This window comes from Sphaerodactylus townsendi, linkage group LG17 (genome assembly GCF_021028975.2).
Source record: "Sphaerodactylus townsendi isolate TG3544 linkage group LG17, MPM_Stown_v2.3, whole genome shotgun sequence".
Taxonomy (NCBI): domain Eukaryota; kingdom Metazoa; phylum Chordata; class Lepidosauria; order Squamata; family Sphaerodactylidae; genus Sphaerodactylus; species Sphaerodactylus townsendi.
The window spans coordinates 13,402,504-13,426,969 of NC_059441.1; the positions used below are offsets into that span (position 1 = coordinate 13,402,504).

A 24,466-nucleotide genomic window follows, 5' to 3' on the forward strand; every position below is an offset into this window, starting at 1 on the left:
CCCTGCCAGCATAATCCATGAATTTCTGGAGGGCTAGAGTTGGACTCAGCTGCCAGTGTGCTTAATCTGAACCCAGGACAACGCTAGCCGGGCCTTTATTTCCTCATTCCTCACCTGACTCTTCTTCCCTCCCCTTCAGACATACATGCTGCATGATTCTTCCGAGCACCTGCAGCTCTTTAACCTGATGAGGCAAATGTTAGCGTTCGATCCCGCCCAGCGGATCACGTTCTCCGAAGCCCTGCTCCACTCGTTCTTCGCCGGCCTCTCCCCGGACGAGAGGCGGCTGACTTGCCGTGACTCCAGCCGGGACCTGAGCAGATGACGACAGGCGTGCAAGGTGGGGTTTGTCACATATAGTCTGAGTTGGCCTGACCTAGCGTCCAGTTCAGCGTTTATTCGATTGCAATGTCAAACGGACCCTGGTCGCGGGAGGGGAAGAGACATCTCCTGAGAAGCACACATTTGTCTCATATTTATATGTTGTAAAGTTAAAATAAAAGTGTTTCATATTGTTTGATAATTTTACTTGTATGATTGCGTCCAGCTGTTTTTGCTCCTAATCCTACTGACCTCCTTTTTTTTTTTTTTTTGGTTTACCAATAAAAACGGTGGTTTTGTATCTTGCCACAAAGATGTGTTGGGAGTTTACAACGTAATTTCTTGCCTCGCTGCGTACCGGTCGGTCCTTTGCTTTTTTTTGTGCAAGGAGCTGGTGTAAGATGCAAAAAGCAGTCTGTTGTCCAACTCTCCTTTCACGTGCCTCCTGTGAATACTTTTGAGACTGTGTTTATGCTGGAAACACTAACCCCAAAGCTTTGGAGGGAGATGATTTCTCCCCCCCACCCTTGGTACTTCAGAGTGTGTTCTAGAATAAGGGGAGCGAGAGATGAGCACTTGGAAGAAGAGTTTGGATTTATATTTTCCCTTTCTCTCCTGTAAGGAGACTCAAAGGGGCTTCCTGCCTCACCACCACCACCTTGTGAGATGGGTGGGGTGAAAGAGCCCTGAAGACCTGTGACTAGCCCAAGGTCACCCAGCTGGCATGTGTTGTGCACAAGCTAATCTGGTTCCCCAGATAAGCCTCGACAGCTCAAGTGGCAGAGTCAAACCTGGTTCTCCAGATTAGAATGCACCTGCTTTTAACCACTACGCCATGCTGGCTCTTAGAAAAGGCTTGGAAAATGTGCACTACATCTGAACTTCAGCATCCTTTCCAGACCGATTGATGTGATTGGCAGTCCCCCACACAGGGAAGAGCTGACGTTACCAGCAGCTTAGCAAAGCAGCTGTGATCCCGGTGCTATTTCTGAAGAGTATTATCTAGCCATCTTTGCCTCCTGGTAGGGATGGTAATTGGCTAGTTTCTATCTGGGGGAATAAGTCTTGAAGTTCCCAGATCACAAGCCAGAGAATCTGCGCTTTTGAAGAACCAAGATCCTTCTCTTATATGCAACAAAGAACCTAGTTGTTTTCAGTCTGCGCGCACGCATTTCTTATAAACAAGGCAAGCGAGGACGGAGTTCCTGTTTCTTTGTAGCGATGTAAAGAAGGGATTCCAGGTACAGGACGTGAAAGTTATGCCTCTGTTAAATGACCGCTTCCTCTTTGTTCAGCCAGGAGCTGCATTTGGAGTGGTGATCCTTGAGCTTTTGGTGCACAAATGCTATGCCTTTGTACCATACAGACAGCAGTTTCACATTCTAGATGTAACTGCCCTGGAGAATTCAACAAGTAAAAGTGGAAAGCCCACCCAAAGGTAGAACCGTTGAGCCTGTTCATCGCCAGAAGGGACCTCATTTGGTTTACTTACCTTTTTTTAAAAAAATGCCGCTGACTTCTGACGACCCCATGGGTCCGTGGTGGCGAACCTTTGGCACTCCAGATGTTATGGACTACAATTCCCATCAGCCCCTGCCAGCATGGCCAATTGGCCATGCTGGCGAAACTGATAGTCCTAGCATCTGGAATGCCAAGGTCGCCACCATAATTTTCAAGGCAGGAAGTAGTTGGAGGTGGTTTGCCGTTGCCTGCCTCCTGTTTCCTGGAGGGTAGCCATCCAAACCCTAACCCAGTCCAACCCTGCTTAGTTTCCAAGTTCTGCTAAGATCAGGAAAGTCTGGGATTGTGACCAGGTCAGGGCACCTTTATGTATACTATTTTTTTTTAAAGTCATCTAAAAGCAGACACCTGTTTTTTTTAATATAAGGAAAGGTGGTGTTTTTCTTTCACCGCTGCTTATCTGCCAGACTCCTCCGCCAGTAAGAAACGGCCTTGAGATATTACAGCTACTGCCTTCTTCCCAGGAAAAGGCTATGCTTAGAAACATGGCGCAGTGCAGGCTAGGTCAACTGCAAAGGTATCAGACAACCTGTACCTGGCTGAAATCTAGAAGAAAGGGGGCTGGCCAGGTTGAAGCCAACGGCACAAACGCCCCCCTCAAAGGTATGGCCGTTTTGACAAATGCTTACCGTGAACTTGTGAACAGTTGAAGAAAAATGCTTGTCCATGGAGAAGATCTAAATTACCCCCGAGTCACCCTGTGAAGATTTGATACCAGTTGCAGAGCAGGTTGGCTTCTTGGAGGTTTTTAAACATCCAATCTGATGCAGACTTACGAGCATATGGACACACAGACCCTCTAGCAACAACACAAGGGTCTACTTTGATTGCAGTTCTTCAGGGTCTGAGGTCTTTGCGGTGGCCAAGAAAGCAAATGCAACTCTGGGCTGTATCAATAGTATAGTGTCTAGATTGAGGGATGTAATTGTACCTTTCTATTCTGCATTGGTTAGATCTCACCTGGAATATTGTGTACAGTACTGGGCATCGCAATTCAAGAAGGATATTGGCAAGCTGGAACGGGCCCAGAGGAGGGCGACCAAAATGGTCAAAGGTCTGGAATCCATGCCCTACTAGGAGAGACTTAGGGGCTAGGGATATTTGGTTGGTGAAGAGGTGGCTATTATTGATAACCATGTTGAGATATCTGAAGGGATGTCATGTTGGTGAGGGAGCAAGCTTGTTTTCTGCTGCTCCAGAGACTAGGACCAGGAGTCCTGGGTTTATGGTGAAGGAAAAGAGATTCTACCTAAGCATCAGGAAAAACTTCCTGACAGTAAGAGCTGTTAGTGGAACGCACTACCTCGAGGGGTGGTGGAATCTCCTTCTTTGGAGGTTTTTAACTGAACTAGATGGCCATCTGTCAGGAGTGCTTTGATTGTGTGTTCCTGCATTGCAGGGGGTTGGACTTGATGGCCTTTGGGGTCCCCTCCAGCTCTATGATTCTACGACCTGCTGCAAAGGGACTGAGCCCAGAAGTTTCTCTTTTAAAAAAATCAACCCACCCTCACAATGTTCTAAGCGTCGTTCCATTTTTTCCCCGCCAAGGTAACCCAGCGGGTGGAAATAGGCTCCACTGAAAAATGAACACATAGCGAAAAGATCTCCCTGCTTTCTGTTATGTTTTAATCACAGCCACGGCTGGGCGAGAGAGTTTCAGTATGGCACCCTTAGAGACACGGAAGGGGGAAGCGTCCAGCGCGGTCGACTGCTCGGAAGCCAGCAGGAGACATTCAAGCTTGGTCACTTCGTATCGCTTTTTGTCCCCGAAAGCTAGACGGTGTTGGGCCAGCTAAGCATTGTGGTGGCAGTGCTGGAGACGGCAAGCTGAGGCCAGCAAGGGGCTAGTCTCCTGCGTGGGAAGAGGAGACAGTGGCAAACGCACGATTTTGCCGGCGGTGTTTACACAGACCTCATGCTCGAAGCGCGAGAGACAGGTTAGATCAGAACAATGGCACATGCGGGGACCGAAGTGAAGACACGGGCTAGCTTTCTCAGCAAAAGCCAGAGTGCTTAAGAAGACGGAAAGCACCCTCTGCTGCAATGCTAAGCCCTCATTGATTGCTGATCGAGAGATAACAACAGTGGCGTGGAACAAGACCCCGCAGGAGTGCTTCCAAATCTTCCTGCAGCTTTGGAGCACGCCAAAGTGAGAACCAATTCCTTCGGTTGCCCCGATTTGTTCCCAGAACCTAAATGAAGGATTGGGGTGGGATCAGCCAGCAATGTGGATACTACAGCAACACAGGAAGAGAACTATTTGTGTGCGGCAAACGCAATATCAGCACCATTTCGCCTGCTCTCTTCTTCAAGCTGCTCGCTGCACCGGCGAAAAAGAAACAAACCCCTAACGGGTTCGCGACCGCTAGATAGCTGGCTGGCGGGAGTAAAGGCTGGGTGCTGAACCAACATCTTCATGCCAGGTGGGGCTCCGGGCAGAGTAAATCAAGGTCCCAAGTGCAGCTTCAGGTGTGAATTTAGCTGCACGAGAACAGGAACACAGTGCAGGAATTCCAGCAGGATCCAGCGGCTGCACATAGAAACCCCTCCCACTCTGGGGAAAAAGGCAAACCATCTTCTAGTACACAACCAGGCGCGGGCACTTGCATATGTGAACAGACACATTCCCCCTCCCTGCCTTCCCACCACCAAGTTTCTCAGCCGGTTGAAACCACCGGCTCTCTGGGGCGTTCCTTCCGACGATGGCGCGAGATCGCCCAAGACTCCCGCTGGTAGCGCACCAAGTCCATTCTCCGCTCTATATTAACACTTCCGGCTTCTTCTGGAGAAACAACAAACCCAGGGCGCTTTTTTTTTTTTTGCTTCCTTAAGGCGACACAAGAGTTTTAATAGGGTCAGGATTCCTTTCGTAAAAGGGGTCGAAGGCGATTCCAGCCCCCCTTCTCGTCTTCCCAGCCTGCCCTAGGTCGAGTGCAGAGGGATGACAAATTTGCAGCCAAAAGGCGAGTGGTAGTTGATGCCCACCTCCTGGAAGACCTTCCTGCGGGATGCCCGATGTCGCTGGTACACCGCTTCGCCCTCTGCGCCCAGCGGCAAGGAGCAGCCCAGGGCCAGGACCGCCGGCGTCGATGCCCTGCTCGTAGCCTACCGGCTCACTGGGGTCTATGCTGAGAACGGGGCTCGGTTCTGGTTGGCCCGATCCCACAACATGCTTGTACCAAAGGCTGGTCCACTTGAGAGCATTTTATTGGCAATCAAGCAGTTTATCACCGGAGTCGGCGGGGTGGCTACGGAAGATCTGGCAAAGAAGGGGCGAACTGACGAACCCGCCCGGCAAGTTGAACGGTCGGCGAAACCCGTTAGGAAGAAGAGCGGGATATATATATATATAAATAAATAAATAAATAAATAAATAAATAAATAAATAATATTAATTAATTAATTAATCAATTAATTAAATTTATGAGCGCTCATCGAGAAGTACTTTCGTGACTCACAACCGGCACCAGCAGCAATTGATACAGCATAAAATTAACCCATTAAAATCAGCAGCAGTTAATAACAATAAATAGAAATTAAAATAGCAAAGATTGTGTAAAACACACATATACACATGCATGGCATGCGCTCTAAAGGCCAAAAAAAAAGAAAAGGAGGAGGAGGGGAGGAGGTCGGCCAGGGCCCAAGGTGGTTAGGGCCCAACCAGGTGGTGCTAACAGAGCAACTGATTTCAGTTTCAGTGGGGGCGGTGGAACGTGGCCAGCCTCAAAGAGCCGGTGGAATATCTCTCTTACAGGCCCTCTTGAACTCACGAGGAGTCCCTTGGGGTGCTAGAAGGTAGGAGCATTCCACCAGGCAGGGGCCAGAGCCGTAAAGCCCCTGGCCCGGGTCGAGGCCAGCTGCATCCTTGCAGGGCCTGGGATCACCAGCAATTCAGCCACCATCGATCGTAGCGGCCTATGTGGGACATGAGGGGTGATGCAGTCCCGTAGGTATGTGGGCCCCATGCCGCGTAAGGCCTTAAAGGTCAATACCAACGCGGCAATCCGAACTCCCACTGGGAGCCAGTGCGAAGCGGCTTAGCACAGGGTGATATGACCTGAATAGTCACCACCTGTCAAAAGCCGGGCCGCCGCATTCTGGACCAGCTTTAGCTTCCGGATCAGTCGCATAGAATAATAGAAGAAGAGTGGATTTATACCTGGCCTTTCTGTCCTGTAAGGAGACTCAAAAGGGGCTTACAAACCCCTTTCCCTTCCCCTCCCCACAACAGCGACCCTGCGAGGTAGGTGCGGCTGAGAAAGTTCTGACCGAACTGCGATCAGCCCGAGATTATCCCAGCCTAGCGTGGGAGTGGAAACAAATCAGGTCCCCAGATTAGAGTCTGCGGCTCAAGTGAGAATCAAACCGGTTCTCCAGATTAAGTCGACCATACAGCGACACCATGCTGGCCCTCAAGGAAGGGTATTGAGTACTCATTTGACTCGTGATGCCAAGACAACCTGTTCTCTGACTACATTATTAATCCCATCGCGAGTGGAATTATGGCAGCATATCTTCGTCTGCTGATAAATCCCGCAGAGGAAGCCTTGGCTACTGCAAGATGTAATGTGCTGCCATCAATGGCTCTGCTGGAGGGAAGATTTAAGAATATGGAGCACGTTCTAAAAGAGTTTGTTCATGTGATAGGACTTCACGGTTGGAAACACTTACCATTCTTTTGTTTCCTTTGCAAATACAATAAGATACATGAAATACATGAATTATTTTCTTGAAATGTTCTCAGTGTACGAGAGTGTTTATAAGTGCCGAATTTCCTGAACGGCTCTGATGTGCTCTTTTTGTGAAAATGTTGCAAATTTTATACTGGAAATTAGTAATTTTAGCAATTTTAACTGTATTTCTTAACCTTGTTTTGTTTTAAAACTTTGTCCTGTTTTATATGCCAATAAAGGCTTGTGTTGTTGTATTGAGTACTCAAAAATCCCACACAATCTGCCGCATAGCGGATCAAACTATCCGTCCATTAGGGCCAGTACCTGTTAATGGTCCAGCCTAACCTGACCACCGCAGCTCTCGGAAGCGAAGCAGGAATGGCCCCAGTCGGTATTTGGATGGGACCCGAGCAAGAAATGTGGGGCTGGAACCCAGAGGCAGGCAAAGTGCCCCTTTCGGAAGACATGTCCTTCAGTAAACCACAGGGATGTTAGAAACACCCCCCAGTTTAGCCACTAGATGGCGCTGCTCCATCAGAAGCCTGTCCTGCACAGTCTTAACCAGGAAGCAATCCCAAGCTGGTAACTGATTAAACGCATGTACAAGGCCACCTTTATAAAAAAAAAAAGGCCTCTTCTGTGTGGTGTTGTGAGGTACACCTGCACCCAGCCTTACCTTTGACGCTGGACACCTGCTGCCCTTGCGTCTTGCCAAAAAGCGTCAGTTCGTTGGTGATCGACTCCAGCATCTTGACAAAGTTGGGGAGGAAGAGGATGACGTGCACGTCGTGATTGGACAGGTGCCGGCCGCAACTGATCCCCTGGGCCCCCAGCATTAGAAGGGCAGCACAGCAAGGCAACCGTGGGACGCTGGTGGATGTTTTTCGGGTTCAGCCTGAAAGCCAAGAGGGGGGGGCGTCAGTCGCTTCCCAGAGTGCCTTCTGTCACCTATACGCTTGCAGTTTTCAGAATAAGGGCCTGGGGTCTTTTTCGAAAGAGGGATGTCCAACGATCGTACCGGTTCAGAAGAGGGAGAGTTACAATCGCAAAAGTGTCAAGAGAAGACAGAGAAGGGCATGGAAATGTAGTTCCTCGAAGGTTTTTCGTTATTTTATTCATTTAATTCACTATCTGGGATGACCAAAATCTGGGGCTTCCGCGCAGGCATAAACAAGTGCCTTCAGGATGACATATTCTTCCGGTGGCTGCACACTCTGGTCAGACATAGGCATTACTCTGACCCAGCGGGCCACATCCGGCTTACCGAATGACCCTGACTTGGCCCGTATAGGTCACAAAATAGTAAAAATTTAACATTTTGTCTACCATTGTTTTGAAAATGTGTGTGGAATAAATTACATTTTTTGGAAGGCAACCTCACTTTTCATTGCATAACTTTAACATATACTAGTCTTGCCCGCTTGTCAAAACAATGCTATTTACTGCTTTTTTAATCTAAAGAAATACAATAAATATTATGCAGAATTGAGTTCAGCCTTTTGGCCCGGCCCGCCACAATATTTTCTGTTTCTTATGCGGCCCCGTGGAAAAAATAATTGCCCACCCCCTGCTCTAGTCACTATGCCAGACTGTCTTTTTTACCTGTTGGGTCCTCCAAGCAGACTCAAGGCCATCTGACTGGCACACACCCCAGTCATTTCCAGCTTCCGCTCCAAAGTCAGCCCATGCTTCTCAGCCACCGAGAGCAGCTTTTTGTGCAGTTAAATGAAGGCTTTCCGGGCGACAAGCCCAGAATCCTGAAATGCAGAAAAGGAGGGGCCGGGGATTGGGCTGGAGTCACCTGCACTTAGGAAGAGAAGAAGGTTTGGTTTATATAGCCCCTTTCTCTCCTGTAGGAGACTCAAAGGGAGCTTACAATCTGCCCTTCCCCCCTCACAGCAAACACCCTGTGAGGCAGGTGGGGCTGAGAGAGGCTCGAAGCTGTGTGGAGGTCACTTGGCTAGGCGTGATGTGTGTGGGAGTGTACGGAGGCTAATCTGAATTCCTCAGATAGCCTCACAACTCAAGCGGCAGAGCTGGGAATCAAACCCGGTTCCTCCAGATCAGAGCGCACCTGCTCTTAGCCACTGCCCTTAGCCACTACGCCACTGCTGCCCCCGAGTCTTAAGAGCCCGAGTCACAATTTAGCATCCAGGGAAACGTGGCTGGTCAAATTTAAAATGGAACGGAGTGTCACTAGGAAGAGTCTGAAAATATGGAGAATGGCTGGATCTCAATCCCTCCCGGCCACTATCCTCCCCATTGTTAAAAGGGCCCTAAGACAAGCGTGGGAAAGGTGAGCTGTTTATACACCTGACTTTGCGTGTTAACAGCCAATTAAGATAAATAGCCCGTCTTTAATCAGTTTTATTGCCTGAATCGCCCAGGTTAACATTAATCTGTTCTTGAAACCAGACTTCAAAAAGACACGATAGCAGAAGCTTGGGAGGAAACTCCCCCCCCCCCCGCCCCCAAAGAAAACCTGAACGCTCAAAGTCACAAAGGAGCCACCACTGCTGGACTTGTCACCGCATTCACGGCGCGCCTTCCCTTCCAGAGTCACGCAAGGGTCAGCCGTTGGCTGCCCCCACTTGCCTCGGAGCCAAGCTCCTGGCATGGAGAGCAGGAGGGAAATTCAGAAGCCGGGGCGGACAGCGGAGCCTAGCTCCCTGCCAACCCCAAATCCTTTTGCCGTCTTGCAGTGGTGTCCCAGAGGAGCGATAGCCACCCGAGCCCATTATCAAACGCAGCCTATTTCTGCATATTTTTTACATTCTGGAAAATGTATCCCATTCGCACCAGCGTCGTTCTTTCCGTCTGGGGACTTGGGGTGGCACATAATTCCTGTCTGGGAACTTGGGGTGGGAAACTGGCGAACGTAGCCCCAACCTAAGAGTGACTCTGCAGTGGCCCCAAAGAAGAAGAAGAAGAGTTTGGATCCCCCCTTTCTCTCCTGCAGGAGAATCAAAGCGGCTTACAATCTCCTTGCCCTTCCCCCTCACCACAAACACCTGTGAGGTAGATTCCAGGGCTGAAAACTCTGAGAAGCTGTGACTAGCCCAGGTCACCCAGCGGCATGTGTGGGGCGCACAGGCTAATCTGAATTCCCCAGATAAGCCTCCACAGCTCAGGTGGCAGAGCTGGGAATCAAACCCGGTTCCTCCAGATTAGATACACGAGCTCTTAACCTCCTACGCCACTGCGGCTCCTCCTAACCAAGTTGACACCTATCAAGATGGGAGAAAAAGGCTTTGCTCTGAAAAAAAAAGTGCATGGGAACAAACGGTACCCATAAAAATCCCAAGGTACGGTCATTAAGAAAAAAAAAATCCTATCAGTCATAGCTGACTTGCAGTAACCCTTCACAGGGTTTTCAAGGCAAGAGGTGGTTTGCCATTTCCTGCCTCGACGACGCAATCCGCCATTTCCTTGGTGGTCCCCCATCCGAGTACTACTAAGAGCAGACCCTGCTCAGCTTCTGACATCTGACAGGACTGGGCCAGCCTAGGCCAGTGGTGGCGAACCTTTGGCACTCCAGATGTTATGGACTACAATTCCCATCAGCCCCTGCCAGCACGGGCAATTGGCCATGCTGGCAGGGGCGTAAATGTAATCCGCAGCATCTGGAGTGCAAATTACCACCAGAACCTAAACTATAGGAATCACGCAACAGATGGGGACTTCTGATCCAAATGCACAATCTGGCGGTGGGAGGAGCAGAGCCGATAATCCCAAGAAAAGAAAAGAGTTGGATTTATATCCCTTGCCTCTCCTGCAAGGAGCCTCAATTGGCTTACAAAGCCTTTCCTTCCTCTCCCCTATGTAGACACCCGGTAAAGGCAGGTGGGGCTGAGAAGTTCAGAGATCTGTGATAGCCCAAAGGTCACCCAGCAGGAATGCAGGGGAGTGCGGAAACACATCTGGTTCACCAGTTAAGCCTCTGCCACTCGGGTGGAGGAGTGGGGAATCAAACCCGGTTCTCCAGATTAGAGTGCACCTGGTCTTAACCACCATACCACGCTGGCAGAGCTCCCCTTTGTCTGAGTCAAGGGGCATCCTAGTCTGCGTTACTCAGAAGCAGGTGCCAGTATCACAGCGGGCCTGACCTGCATGGCCAACAAGATGCCCACATCCAGGCTGTTAACGCTTGGGAGAGCACGAAGCGAGACGGGCCTCATCTTGCACAGAAGCCCGAAAGGGAAAGAGACTAAAGGCAGAGTGAAAGAGCCAAGAAAAACGCCAGGCCAGCCAAGATCTGCTGTAATCTCCCTGCACCGGGGCTCCTAATCAAGCGGCTTCCGATCTCTGGCTTGGACGCTTGCCCAAGCGCCCCCCTCCTCCCCAGATCACCACCCTGCCTGAATATGCAGCCCTGTGAGCCCCCAACCCTTCCCCCAGGTACATTTTGTGCAGAAGCTAGAACAATAAAGGCAAGGAGCTCTCCGAAGCAAACCCGCTGAAATAAACAGGAGAGGAAAGAGAACTTCCAGGAGAGACGGTGCCCAATTCAGCATGCGCTTTAGCTCCGCTGGGAAAGTTTTGGATTGCAAGCCCCACCCCCCCCGCCCCCCAGCTCCACAGGGTTCACTTCAAGTTCCTGGAGACTCTCCAACCCCCGGGACAGTCTGAAGTGGGAGAGAGATAAAAGCCAAGCGATGGCAACGTTTCCTCGCACGCGAGAGCGCCACGGCCCAGAGCGGTGTTCACACTTGGCTCTAATTGCCCCTCCGACGGGAGCCTGTGAGCGCAGAAGGGACTTCCCTCCTTCTCACTCACGCAAGGCCCAACCGGTCCGGCTGGCTTATCAAAGCCAGACGGCGCTAAATAAACTCAAGGGCTGGAAAGCAATCGGGAGGAGGCGGCGGCGGCGGCGTGGAAACCCGAACAACAACAAGGCGGCCGCGGAGGAGAGCTGGACGGGGGCCAGGCCGAGTTTGTGCTCGGGCTGGGAGTCGGCGGAGGGGGCGGGGGCACGTTGTATTGTTCCCGAATGAAAAGGTAATAAAAACAGATCAATTCAGGCCTGGAGCTCTTTCACAGGCGCTGGAGATCCATGAAGACAGAAGCTGGTAACACGGTCTTGGGAGGGCGGCTGGAGGGGGTATTTGCCCCCGAATTCTGCTCATGCAGAATTCACCTGGACGGCCCAGGCTAATTCGATCTCATTAGGGAAGACCACCAAGGAACTCCCTGGTCCCCACGCAGACGCAGGCCGTTGTTCTGAAAACCACAGTTCTCTTGTTCTGAAAACCACAGAGAATGGCCATAAGTTGGTTGATGGCAAGCAAAGCTCTCTATATGGCAACGTACCTTCGTCTCCTGCCAAATCCTAAGAAAGGAAGAGCCCAAGGAATTGCAAGGTTTCAAGTATTACCTTCAGCTCTGCTGACTGGAAGTTACAGGGACGTCGATCGAACCAAAAGATCTTGCCCTTGTAATAACGGAAGTGTGGAATCGCTTATGCCGGGGGTGTCCAACTCTGGCGCTCCTGATGTTCCTGGACTACAATTCCCATCAGTCCCTGCCAGCATAATTGTGGAAAGGGCTAATGGGAGTATGATCGAGAAACATCTAACAACTATCGCCCTTGTTGGATGCGTCGGCGTAGAAAGATCAGGGTCTAAATACGAGGACTTGATTTTGGCAAATTGATGCCAGTTGCCGGACTATTACAAGATACCTCACTTGTGAGCTCCCAAAGGCACCTGGTGGGCCACTGCGAGTAGCAGAGAGCTGGACTAGATGGACTTTGGTCTGATCCAGCTGGTCAATTGTTCTTGTATGTCTGCTTATGTTCTTAATGTTGAATAACTACTGATTTGATGTTTTAATGAGACAGCTGCAAATTTTCTGCTTGAAATCAGGAAGGCTTAACTTTGCTTTGCTCGTCTGTTTATACATTGTTTGTACTGTCATAATGTTGTAATTTATGTTAATAAAGGCTTATTGAAGTTAAACTCTCTGCTCCTACATCCTGTCCCCCACGTCTAAGCTTGGCAGAAAGAAACCTGTTTTCCGCTGTAGTGAGTGCGTAGCATAATCACAGTGCCCCTTACAACAACCTTGCAGCGTAACAATAAATAAATGTTTAAAAGCAGAGGTGCTACAGGAGGAAGAGCTGCCACAGCGTCGCTGCTAAAAGCTTAAGCGGCGACTCTGCTGCCTTGCAATAGAGGCAGTGTGTCAGCCTACCCTACAGGGCTGTTGTAAGGGTTATGAAGGCAATGGATACAAGGTCTTTTTGAAGCATTGGTCACAGCAAGCACTTGATCCCTAGCTGTAAACTAGTGATGGGTTTTCTCCAAATGTTTGTGCAGCTAAATAACTTTTAGCTAACCTGGCCACTAACCTGGATAGCTTTAAAAGGGGCTTGGACAGATTTATGGAAGAGAAGTCGATTTATGGCTACCAATCTTGATCCTCTTTGATCTGAGATTGCAAATGCCTTAACAGTCCAGGTGCTTAGGAGCAACAGCAGCAGAAGGCCATTGCTTTCACATCCTGCTTGTGAGCTCCCAAAGTCACCTGGTGGGCCACAGCAAGTAGCAGAGAGCTGGACTAGATGGACTCTGGTCTGATCCAGCTGGCTTGTTCTTATGTTCTTATGTTCTTAACACGACATGTGGACAGAAAATCACATCCTACCAGGAAAAGGCTCGGTGGAGACGAAATCCGACAAGGCCAGTCGCACTACACTGACAGATAACCTTGTCAAATCGTCCTTTGTCTCTAACCCAAAGCTGCCGCGTTTATGAAAAAGCTGGCGTACCAGTGCAGAACTCTTTACTGGCCTGGGGCACAGTGATCCTCCGGTACACAATGGGCTCCGATTCCAAGATGTTCTCATCGTGGCGATAGCGGGCAGCCTTCTCATTAGTGCGCTCCCCGGGAGCGAAGTCCAGCCTTCCTCCTCAAATCGTCTCCTCCTCTCTTGAACCGCGGCAGCCTTGCCGTAAGAGAGCCAGGTTCCCCTCGAAATCAAAATCCGTATCCGGGATTTCCTCGATGTCATCCCCGAAACACTCGTCGTCCTTGTTCTTCATGGGCCCGTTCTTCACCCCGCTCTTCTTCGGAGTCACCTGGTTGGGGTGACGGCTACTGGAGGACCCTGCATCAAAGAAGACAGCGGGGCAAAGGGTCAGCCACAGAAGGAATAGCCTAGGGATTAGTAACAATGCGAGCTGCGGGAAATCCAGGCTCTCATTTTATGAACGCGAGCTAAACTGCCTATGCGCTGGAATCAAGCAGAAGAAGAAGGTTTATATCCTCCCTTTCTCTCCTATAAGGAGACTCAAAGGGGCTTACAAACTCCTTTCCCGCCCCCTGTGAGGTAGATGGGGCTGAGACAGCTCCGGAGAACTGTGACCAGACCAAGGTCACCCAGCTGACATGTGTTGAGAGGGCACAAGTTAATCTAGTTCACCAGAGAAGCCTCCACAGCTCAAGTAGCAGAGTGGGGACTCAAACCCGGTTCTCCAGATTAGAGTGCACCTGTTCTTAACCACAAGCAAGCAAAGAGGAGGAAAGAGAGAAAGAAAGAAAGAAAGAAAGAAAGAGAGAGAGAAAGAAAGAGAGAGAGAGAGAGAAAGAAAGAGAGAGAGAAAGAAAGAAAGAAAGAAAGAAAGAAAGAAAGAAAGAAAAAGAGAGAGAGAGAAAGAGAGACAAAGCTACAAAGAAGAAAGAAAAAAAGAAAGAAAGAAAGAAAGAAAGAAAGAAAGAAAGAGAGAGAAAGAAAGAAAGAAAGAAAGAAAGAGAGAGAGAAAGAAAGAGATGTAGAGAGCAAAACAGGGACCCAGTGGTCGTTTCAAAGGGCAACAGTGGCCAAATATCAGCGTTTGGCCTAAATGCCGGCAGAACAAAACAACTGTCCCAGGAACGAGAAAGAAACAATAGGTCAGAGTCAGTCTCCACAAACTCCCAGCAGACAACCTGAACCAACGCCAGTACCCAGCCACATCAAGGCTACACAAGCTGTGGAGGTCAGCCGTTTAATCTACCCCAACGGTCTACTGGCTTCCGAATTCTGCTGACTCCACTGTTGGCTCTGCTACAAAAGCGGCGGCAAAACTAAAGTGGCATCACGTGTCAAGATCAGACACCAGAAGCCGTCAGAGGGCGTCCTCAAAAGCACCGCCAGGTCCGCGGGAAAAGTTTGATTACGAAACCGGTTAGCTATGAGGGCGGGGGGGGCAATTTGTGCGGTGAAGCATCAAACTGAGTACAGGGGGGGGAAATACTCTCTTGTTTAGGAAGGGAGATGGTACTGGACATTCTATTCTCCAGATCAGACCTCTTCAACCATAAACCCTCAACAACTGTGGGACCCAACAAATAAGGCGCCGGGCAAACTAGGACAGGATCTGGCCAGGATTTTTAAAATGCAAACACAGATCGCCTGGTGGCTTGTCCGTGTGAACCCCCGAGGAGGCCCCTTCGAAGAATTGCAAGAGCCAGACTGTTCTACCCTGCAGGCGGGCAGAAATGGCAACAGATGAGCAAAACGAAAGACAGGACTCTTCTGGAACCTCAAGGATTGATTCTTAGCCGCCCACTAGAGAGCCAGCGTGGTGTAGTGGTTAAGAGCAGGTGGAACCGGGTTTGATCTCCCCTTCTCCACTTAGAGGCTTCATCTGGTGAACCCGGATGTGTTTCTGCCTCCTGCATTCCTTGCTGGGTAGCTTTAGGCTAGTCTGCAGTTCTCTCTGAACTCTCCTAGCTCCACCTGCCCTTGTCAGTGCAAGGTGTCTGGTTGTGGGGAGAGGAGTTTGTGGGGCAGCAAAGCCTTGGAGTCTCCTTACAGGAGAGAGAAGGTGGGATATAAATCCAAACTCTTCTTCTCTTTCTAAAAGGGACGCGATGAATCAGAAACCCAGATGGCCATGTCAATTTCACAAGGTGACAAACAGGCCTGCCACGACAGTCTGTTGCCCCGTGGTCTATGGACCAAATGGCCTCTAGAGCAGTGGTGGCGAACCTTTGGCACTCCAGATGTTATGGACTACAATTCCCATCAGCCCCTGCCAGCATGGCCAATTGGCTATGCTGGCAGGGAATGATGGGAATTCCTACAGTCCATAACATCTGCAGTGCCAAAGGTTCGCCACCACGGCTCTAGAGCCAGCATGGTGCAGTGGTTAAAGACGTAGAGTTTGGATTTATATCCCCCCTTTCTCTCCTGCAAGGAAACTCAAAGGGGCTTACAATCTCCTTCCCCCCCCCCCCCACAACAAATACCCTGTGAGGTAGGTGAGGCTGAGAAAGCTCCGAAGAACTGTGACTCGCCCAAGGTCACCCAGCTGGTGTGTGTTGGAGGGCACAAGCTACTCTGGTTCACCAGATAAGCCTCCACAGCTCAAGTGGCACAGTGGGGAATCAAACCCGGTTCCTCCAGATTAGAGTTCACCTGCTCTGAAACGCTACACCACAAACAGGCCAGCCACAACGGTCTGTTGCCCCGCACTCTACGGACCAAATGGCCTCTAGAGGCTGCATGGTGAAGTGGTTGAAGTGTTGCACTAAGACCTGGGAGACTCCAGGTTCGAATCCCCGCTGTACCCTGGAAGTTCGCTGGGTAGCCTCGGGCCAGTCGTGCCCTCTCAGCTTAGCCTACCTCGCAGGGTTGTCATGAGGATAAAAGAGAGAAGGGAATAGATGACAGCCACTGGAAAGAAAGGCGGGGCATAAACAAAATAGTGCAGTTTGCCCGGCAGTCAGAGGGTTTGCTGCACGGCTGCTCTCGTTCGCTTGGCAGCCCGCCAGGAGAACCTCCCTCGGAAGAAAGTAAACAAGGGCTCCCGGGCTTCAGCTCCGGCCAGGCAGGGATGCGAGCACCTTTCTTGGCTTCGGTGGAAGGATAGGCCAAGAGCCAGCCCTGTTAGGCTGAAGCCTCTGTTGCTCTCCGCTGATAGGTCCTTTCACCCCAGCATTTAAAAAGAAACACAGGTAAAGCTGCATCTGTGCCCTTTAGCTTTTCAGCCACGCCAGGCCCCCAGGAGCACCTGGAAGGTCAGCTCATAGCCAATTCTCAGCTAACAGAGGCTTATCACGTTTTGGTCTTTGTTACGTACTTGGCATTCCTCACGAGAGCCACCGCAAATTCAAGTCCTCCCGGCGAGCGAGAACACTTTTCAAAATGGACACTTGCCAGCCAAGTGAGCGCCCCTCAGTCTTTATGGACAAACTGATGATGTCACAAACACCGCCCTCAAACCTGCCCGGATGACTCGCTGGACATTTGGAAAGCCAACAGCTAGCTTTACACACTGCATGTCACTCTGGTCATAAGGAGCACACGAGGCTGCCATATACGGAGTCAGACCACTGGCTCATCGGTACCGTCTACTCGGAATGGCAGCGACTCTCCCGACCTCCATGAAGAGATCTCGCACCACCTACTGCGAAGGCCTGTTAACTGGAGGGGCTGGGGATGGAACCGGGAATTTTCTGCGCACAATCACTGGGCCGGGCTCAAAGCCCAGCTTGAGACCACCAAGACAGAGAGAAGCCGGAACCAGCACGGCCACAATTAATAACACTCAACGAGGAACAATCACTGGGCCGGGCTCAAAGCCCAGCTTGAGACCACCAAGACAGAGAGGAGCCGGAACCAGCAAGGCCACAATTAATAACACTCAACGAGGACCTGTTAGCCAGCAGGACCCACCCGCCAGTGTGGTGTGGTGGTTCAGAGCAGGTGGATCCTAATGTGGAGAACCGGGTTTGATTCCCCACGCCTTCACCGGAGTGGCAGAGGCTTATCTGGTGAACCGGATGTGTTTCCGGACTCCTACATTCTCTCAGCCTCACCTATCTCACAGGGTGTCTGTTGTGGGGCGAGGAAGGGAAAGGAGCTTGTCAGCCACCTTGAGCCTCCTTGTAGGAGAGAAAGGTGGGATATAAATCCAAACTCTTCTTCTTCATACCCTGAAAACCCGACTTGGCTGCGATAATTTGACTGTGACTTGACGGCCTTTTCTACCACCAAATTATATCTTATGAATATTTAGTCTAAAGGATTAATATTTACTACAGATAAAGAAATGTAAACACACGATGGGTGGGTTGCACCACGTCTCCATTCTTCTCCTTGCTTTGCACAGCACAGGAAAGCAGCTCTCTGCCCCAGAGCTTACAAGCAATCAAGAGAAGGGAGGCAGAGCTGCCGATGTTTAGAGATCTAGGCCATGCGTGGCGACCAATTTCCCTGCCCGGCCCACCCATCCTCCATCGCCAGCTGGCAAAGGGGAATTCGAGGTTAGAGGCCACCACGGTTCTCGATTCCTCCTCTTCTCTAAAGAGGAAAGGCAGCCTCATTGCGGCCATTGCACTCACACGAGTTGTGCCTCCGGCGGAAGACTTTCGACTGACTCAAGGACTCCATGTGCCGATCCATGTAGCTCTTGGAGCACTGCTGCTGCTGGGGGGAAACGGCCACGTCTTGACTCCGCCCATCAGTCCTCCTGGGGATGTTCTGGGGAGCGCTGCTGGAAGAGACGGGCTTCTTTGGCAATTTCCCAGTGCCGTTCTGGCTGGCGCTCCCTTGGAATCCGATACCGGACATGCCGAAGTCGTTCTGCTGGAAGTCTCGGCATGGCCCGTTCTCTTCGGGGCCCGGAATCTCCAAGATCTTAAGCTGGGTGATGTCACCTGCCCTGAACGAAGGAAGAAAAAGAAGAGTTTGGATTTATATCCCCCCCTTTCTCTCCTACAAGAAGACTCAAAGGGGCTTACAATCTCCTTTCCCTCCCTCCCCACAGCAAACACCCTGTGACGTGGGTGGGGCTGAGAAAGCTCCGAAGAACTGTGACTAGCCCAAGGTCACCCAGCTAGCATGTGATGGAGTGCACAAGCTAATCTGGTTCACCAGATAAGCCTGCACAGCTCAAGTGGCAGAGCAGGGAATCAAACCCAGTTCTCCAGATTAGAGTGCACCTGCTCTTAACCACTACAGCACACTGGCTCTCAAAAATATCAGATGGATGACGTGCCCCGTCATAACCACTGGGACGGCACATTTCACGCATGCGCGTGCCCAACCCACTAAAGAACTTCAAGGAAGAAGAAGAAGAAGAAGAGTTTGGATTTATATCTCCCTTTCTCTCCTGCAGGAGACTCAAAGGGGCTGACAATCTCCTTGCCCTTCCCCCCCACAACAAACACCCTGTGAGGTAGGTGGGGCTGAGAGAGCTCCGAGAAGCTGTGACTAGCCCAAGGTCACCCAGCTGGCGTGTGTGGGAGTGTACAGGCTAATCTGAATTCCCCCAGATAAGCCTCCCACAGCTCAGGGAAGCAGAGCTGGGAATCAAACCAATTCCTCCAGATTAGATACACGAGCTCTTAACCTCCTACGCCACTGCTGTGAAACAGAGTGGGACCACACAGAAGTCACCTACGTTATAGGGACGCAAGGTCAACATGCAGGCTTTTATGCCTGGAAGGAAAAACTGACAAGAATTTGCGTCGGTTTCATTCTATTGACAGTTTAAGTTACTGTAGGGAAACTTACCAGGACGAAACAAAGAAAAATACCAAGCCTTTAGAAATCAACAAACATTCACAAACAGTTTCACAAGACAAGCAAACTCCCTGGAGTCATCAATAAGATATATTTTCTTACCCAAGTTAAAAAATGCTGTGCAGGTGGGGAAAATAAAGACCCACTCCCGAGGGTCAAGCAATTCTGATGCGCTATTCATCCTAACATACCTTGTCTCAGTGAATTGGATTGAAAGTGCATTATTCTGCATGTGCAGAAGGGGCCAAATAAAAACAGCATCCTTGCTAATGAGATTTAGCCCTGCGCATCGGCTATATATTTGACCATCTGCCAACCCCCTCCCTCCCAGGGTTTGACCACTGGGGTCTGACACCAGACGTCTCTTATTATTAATCACTTACTGACGGTTACTGTTGCTATAGTTTTATAGTTTTAAGGTTTTGTATTATTTTAACTGGGGCTATTCGATTTGTTTTATTGTGTTGTTGTTTGTTGTTGTACACCGCCCTGAGCCCTCCGGGGGTAGGGCGGTTTATCAAATTGAATAAATAAATAAATAAAATGAATAAATTTGGCACCTCTCTACTTCTGGGAAATGAAAAAGCTGTGAATTTGGGTGCTGTGTGGTTTCCGGGCTGTATGGCCGTGTTCTAGCAGCATTCTCTCCTGACGTTTCGCCTGCATCTGTGGCTGGCATCTTCAGAGGATCATCTGTGGCTGGCATCTCCAAGAGATCTTGGAGATGCCAGCCACAGATGCAGGCGAAACGTCAGGAGAGAATGCTGCTAGAACATGGCCATACAGCCCGGAAACCACACAGCACCCAAGTGATTCCGGCCGTGAAAGCCTTCGACAATACAGCTGTGAATTTGTCACATGGAACAGCCACTTACTGACAGAAGATTGCATATCACTATGTATTTTCTGAGATGGTTTGTAAAGTTCGTACGAGCAGGTGGAAACTTACCTGAACGTGACCTCCGGTACCAAACACTTGACCCCATTATGAAAAGGCCGCGTTAGTGAGATTGTCTGGCTGACCTGGTCCACAGCTGAGACTCTCCCCTGGTAGACTCCCAAACTGTCTCCACAGTTGATTGAGACGATACTCCCAAGCCAATCTGTAGCCATGTTTTCCGTGATCACTGCAACGCAAAAGGGATAATGAAGAAGGGGAAAAGGCAAGCCGAAAAACATTCTGGTGATCTCGCACAGGCGAAAAGCTTGGCTTCAGTCCGCTACAGTTCCAACGCCCTTTTTTCTTACACGAGCAGCCCTGAAGCATCTTAGGGATTCCAGTAGCAAGAAGCTGACTCCGTGTCATCCCTTCGAGGGCATGCTTCAACAATGGGTTTTTCATGTAATCCGGCCATCTCGGTTTCATTACCGTGATTAGAACTCAGGAGAAAGCCAGGATTAGATCTGAGATGCCGTACTCGTTTGTAAGTCAGCACAACTACAGCACTTCAGATTGTATCAGGTGTGGAAAAAATGTAAGGCATGGAGCTAAACGAGAGCCAGGCTCCAAGGGTTCTCAGACACGAACGAAAGCTATTGCATCAGCACAGGATAGTAGTTGGACAAGGACATTTGTAAAACATCACTGCTAATTATTTTGGCTTTAAACTGGATTCTGTTTTCAAGCTGGAAGATTCGACCAGCTACGAAGTTTCATCGTGAATCTTTTCTGCACCCTGCCACAGGTAAACATAAAGAAATTCAAGTAGTAAGTCCGATGTGGCTGGCAAACAGGGTCGAGATAACCAAAGAAAGCTGAGGGTGGGGGGAGTGTGCCGCCCTGGAATGCAAGTTTGGAGGGAAGTTCTCCAGATTAGAGTCCACCTACGTATTAGCATTTTCACACCTCAGTTATTGTTACAGACCTAATAACGCCTTTCTTCCCACACATTTGGGGCATTGAGGAGTTCTCATTTTATCCTTACAAGCCTGAGATATATAGGAACCGACCCAAGATCACACAAATGAAAACTACAACCACATTAACATCAATCAGAAATTCCCAGTCACCGCAACTACTTAGCTACAATTAAGCCCATAATGACAGATAACAAGTAGTATAAATCCAAAGTGCCACTAAATAAGCCGTAACAACGACTGCTGAACAATTATACTTATTTATTCGGTCGAACGACCCCCCCCCCCCCCAATGAAGGCTTGGGGTGGTTTCCCACGTTGACAAAGCCATGTACCAATTCAGATACAAATGAACATGTAACTTTTAATTTAAATATCATTTTTAAAAAATCTTTTCCACCCCTGAGCAAAAATAAAAGTTAAATTGTTTAAAATTATAAATTAACTACGGTTAAATTGCAAATGATTCAAATGATGATTTAATAAATTTAAATTGTTCAAATGATAAACGTAAATCATTTGAATTATAAATTAATAAATATAAATTATTCAAATTAATAAATATAAATCATTCGAATTATAAATTAATAATTATAAATTAGGCCAGGGGAGGCGGTCCCTCGAAGGGGAGGGGCTTCTGGAGCAAAGGTGGGGGGGGGAGGGGCCGAGGGGCGGTCTCCCTCCACTTGCCCCCTCGGCACAACAGTACAGGGAAGGGGAGGCGGGCGCAGAGGCCGCTCCCCTATGGCGACGACCCCCCGGCCCATCTCTCCTGCTCCCCCCCGCCCGCTCCGCTTCCAGACCTGGGACGGGGGGCAGCCGTTCATTCGCTCAGCTCAGCCTCTCTCCGGTACTCTTCCCACCGGAAGTGCCTCGGAGCCGGACGTAACTTCCTGTCTCGCTTTCCTCCTCTTTCTTCCAACGTTCCGCAGGCGATGGGAAGGGAGGCGGTGCGGATATAGAGTGGCGCATGCGCACGGGAAAATTTGCACTCCGCCGGGTTCCTCCTTGTCTTGAGCATGCGCAGAACGAGCCTGAGGGGGTTGTGTTGATTGCGACACGTGGGCGCGGGGAAGGAGGTGATCCAACGGGCGGGGGGAGTTTGTCAATTTCCTGTTTAAATTAAATTAACTTTACACCATAGGTGTCAAACTCGCGGCCCTCCAGATGTTATGGCTGGGGATGATGGCAGGGGATGATGGTAACTGTAGTCCATAACATCTGGAGGGCCGCGAGTTTGACACCTGTCCTTTACACGTATTTTGGAAAGAAAACCCAGTCGGGCAGCTTTCTTCGTGCTTTCAGGTCCCAAATCCCTGTAAATATTCGTATTAGTAAACTAATGACATTAAAAATGGATAGCACAGATCCTTGATTTTTAAAATACTTTTATTGAAATTCCTGACGACAGTGGGACAGGTCTCCTCGAGAGGAGGCGGCCGCTGCTTCTTTGGGGGCTTTGATTTAAGCAGAGGTTAGCTGGTCAGCTGACAATAAGGTTGATTCTGTGAAGCTAGGTGGGTCGAGAGAGGATGGGAAGGAAGGAATGTTTAATGTTATATATGTGAATATGAATGAAAATGGACGAAAACCCTACCCACAACACAATGCAGTCAACCACATCTTTGCATAGCAAGTTCCACCCAAACACTTACTTTTATACCCCACTAAACATTCCCTTGTCACTGGACATAGTGTGTAACACACTTCTCTCTGCGATACACCTCTGAAGATGCCGGCCACAGATGCGAAGCTAACTCATTAGGAACAAAGATCTACTCAGACCATAGCCCGCACAGTCCGAGGAAAATCCACAGCAAATCCAGTTGGAATCTGGCTGAAAGCTCTCTGACAATATATTTTTTAGTAATGTTATACATGCCAGGTGGCGATTCGCAGCACTCCATTCTGATAAATTATGGACTCACAATTCCATCAGTGTTCCCCTGCCAGCATGGCCAATTGGCCATTCTGGCAAGGGTTGATGGGAATTGTGGTCCATAACATCTGGAGTGCCAAAGGTTCGCCACCACTGTTATAATGTAATACTATTTTATATTATTGTACTGTTTTTATATGTTTAACATGCAAGCCTCCTCGAGTCCCTAGGGAGATTGGCAGGGTAAAAGTGTAATTTATAAATAAAAATAAATAAATTCGGGCTGGCTGTCATTGCTCAGGGAAATGGCAATTGTCACTTTAGAGTCAGGAAGGAATATTCCTCAAGGCCAGAACGGCCAGGGATCCTAGAGGTTTTTCTGTCCTTCTTTGGGCATAGAGCAGGGGGTCACCAGGGGGAGAAACTGTGAAATTCCTACATTGTGCAGGTGTTAGGCACAGGGCAGAGCCCTGTGTTCAGAGCTAAAACTCTGTCCGGTTACTCACAAATAACCATCCATAAGCTTCTTCAGTGTTCAAGGAGTTTATTGTTTCAGTCTCTATGAAGAGGGAACTTCTCCTCTGTTAGCAAATAGGAGGGAGGTTCAAAGGGCTGTTAGCTTGTGTAACATAATTCTTATAGTTACAAAAAACATACCTCCCCGTTGCTTGCTCATTAGGTTGAGTCAAGTAAAACGTACAGACCTTGGTCATCTTATCCCACCTCTTACCACACCTTTTCCATCTCATATTTTTTTAATGTAACTTGGAGTCTAAAAACTTACCTCATGTACACAGTTTCTATAGCAATCAAGTCTTCTGCTAACTCTTATCTATTTTGTGAACATCTCTTGCTTCAGCTGTCTCTGTACTGAGAGAGGCCCCTGCCTCCTTCTAACTTTAGGAGCTAGTGTCAGGGCTGCTCCCTTATGGCAACTCCTCTTCACATTCCCTTGTGTTTACCCATTCAGTTTTCAGCAACTTCAATTCCAAGCCTCTGCGAGGTGGTAAGGCTATAAGATGATTTTATATAACATGCTCCACCCTTTTGTGCAGGCTACTATATATATATATATGGCTTAAAACACTGTGAACTATATATGTGTACATATCACAGGGGGGTCTGGATGAGCACGGAGGCCCCTTCCAATTCTGTCTTTCTAGGGTTGCAAACCACACTCATGAAACTCCTGCACAGAGCAGTTCTGGTCATGGCATTCAAAGGAGGTTCACAAACACTTCGTTCAGAGCAGTGGTGGCGAACCTGTGCATCGGGTGGTCAGAAAGTGGCACCTCAGAGCCTCTCTGTGAACGCGATCGCAAACAGAGTCGCCTCCCCACACACACACACACATCTAGGCTGGCCCCAATGGGCGCTGGAAAGCGATTATTAGCATTAAACCTAAGACCTAGTTTTGGGGAAGCAGTGTAGGTAACCCTGTTAAGCACTATTAAACCCCACTGATTTTCATGCGAAGAACTAAAGCGTGATCCTTTACCTGGGAGTAAGCTCAGTTGCTGGCAATGGGGCTTGCCTCTGAGTAAACCCTCCTAGGGCCGTGACTCACCCGTTGGAAGCGTTGCATGGTTGCTTCAAAGGAAGGCCACTGACTACCACCAAGCTTACTCCTGAGTAACTAAAACCTCAGTATTCTGAGTAACTAAAACCTCAGTATTCGGGTTAAATTGCTATGTTGGC

The 24,466-nt window shown here is 49.4% G+C and overlaps 2 protein-coding genes across 2 annotated transcripts in view; one reads left to right on the plus strand and one right to left on the minus strand.

The window, feature by feature from the left end:
- The window catches only part of CLK3 (CDC like kinase 3), a 28,914-nt gene extending 28,280 nt beyond the window's left edge, over nucleotides 1-634 (plus strand). Inside the window, exon 14 of the mRNA XM_048519737.1 lies at nucleotides 140-634. Within this exon, the coding sequence (XP_048375694.1) occupies nucleotides 140-325 (186 nt within the window). The 3' untranslated portion in view covers nucleotides 326-634. The remainder of the gene's footprint in view (nucleotides 1-139) is intronic.
- Nucleotides 635-3,449: 2,815 nt separating this feature from the next.
- Nucleotides 3,450-21,831, minus strand: EDC3 (enhancer of mRNA decapping 3). The gene is given in 9 exon segments (XM_048519738.1): nucleotides 3,450-4,921; nucleotides 4,923-5,049; nucleotides 7,195-7,354; nucleotides 7,356-7,413; nucleotides 8,121-8,275; nucleotides 13,280-13,626; nucleotides 17,850-18,169; nucleotides 19,982-20,159; nucleotides 21,693-21,831. Coding segments are annotated over 8 exon segments (1,488 nt in total). The 5' UTR covers nucleotides 20,146-20,159; nucleotides 21,693-21,831; the 3' UTR covers nucleotides 3,450-4,764.
- Between the last annotated feature and the right edge of the window lie 2,635 nt (nucleotides 21,832-24,466).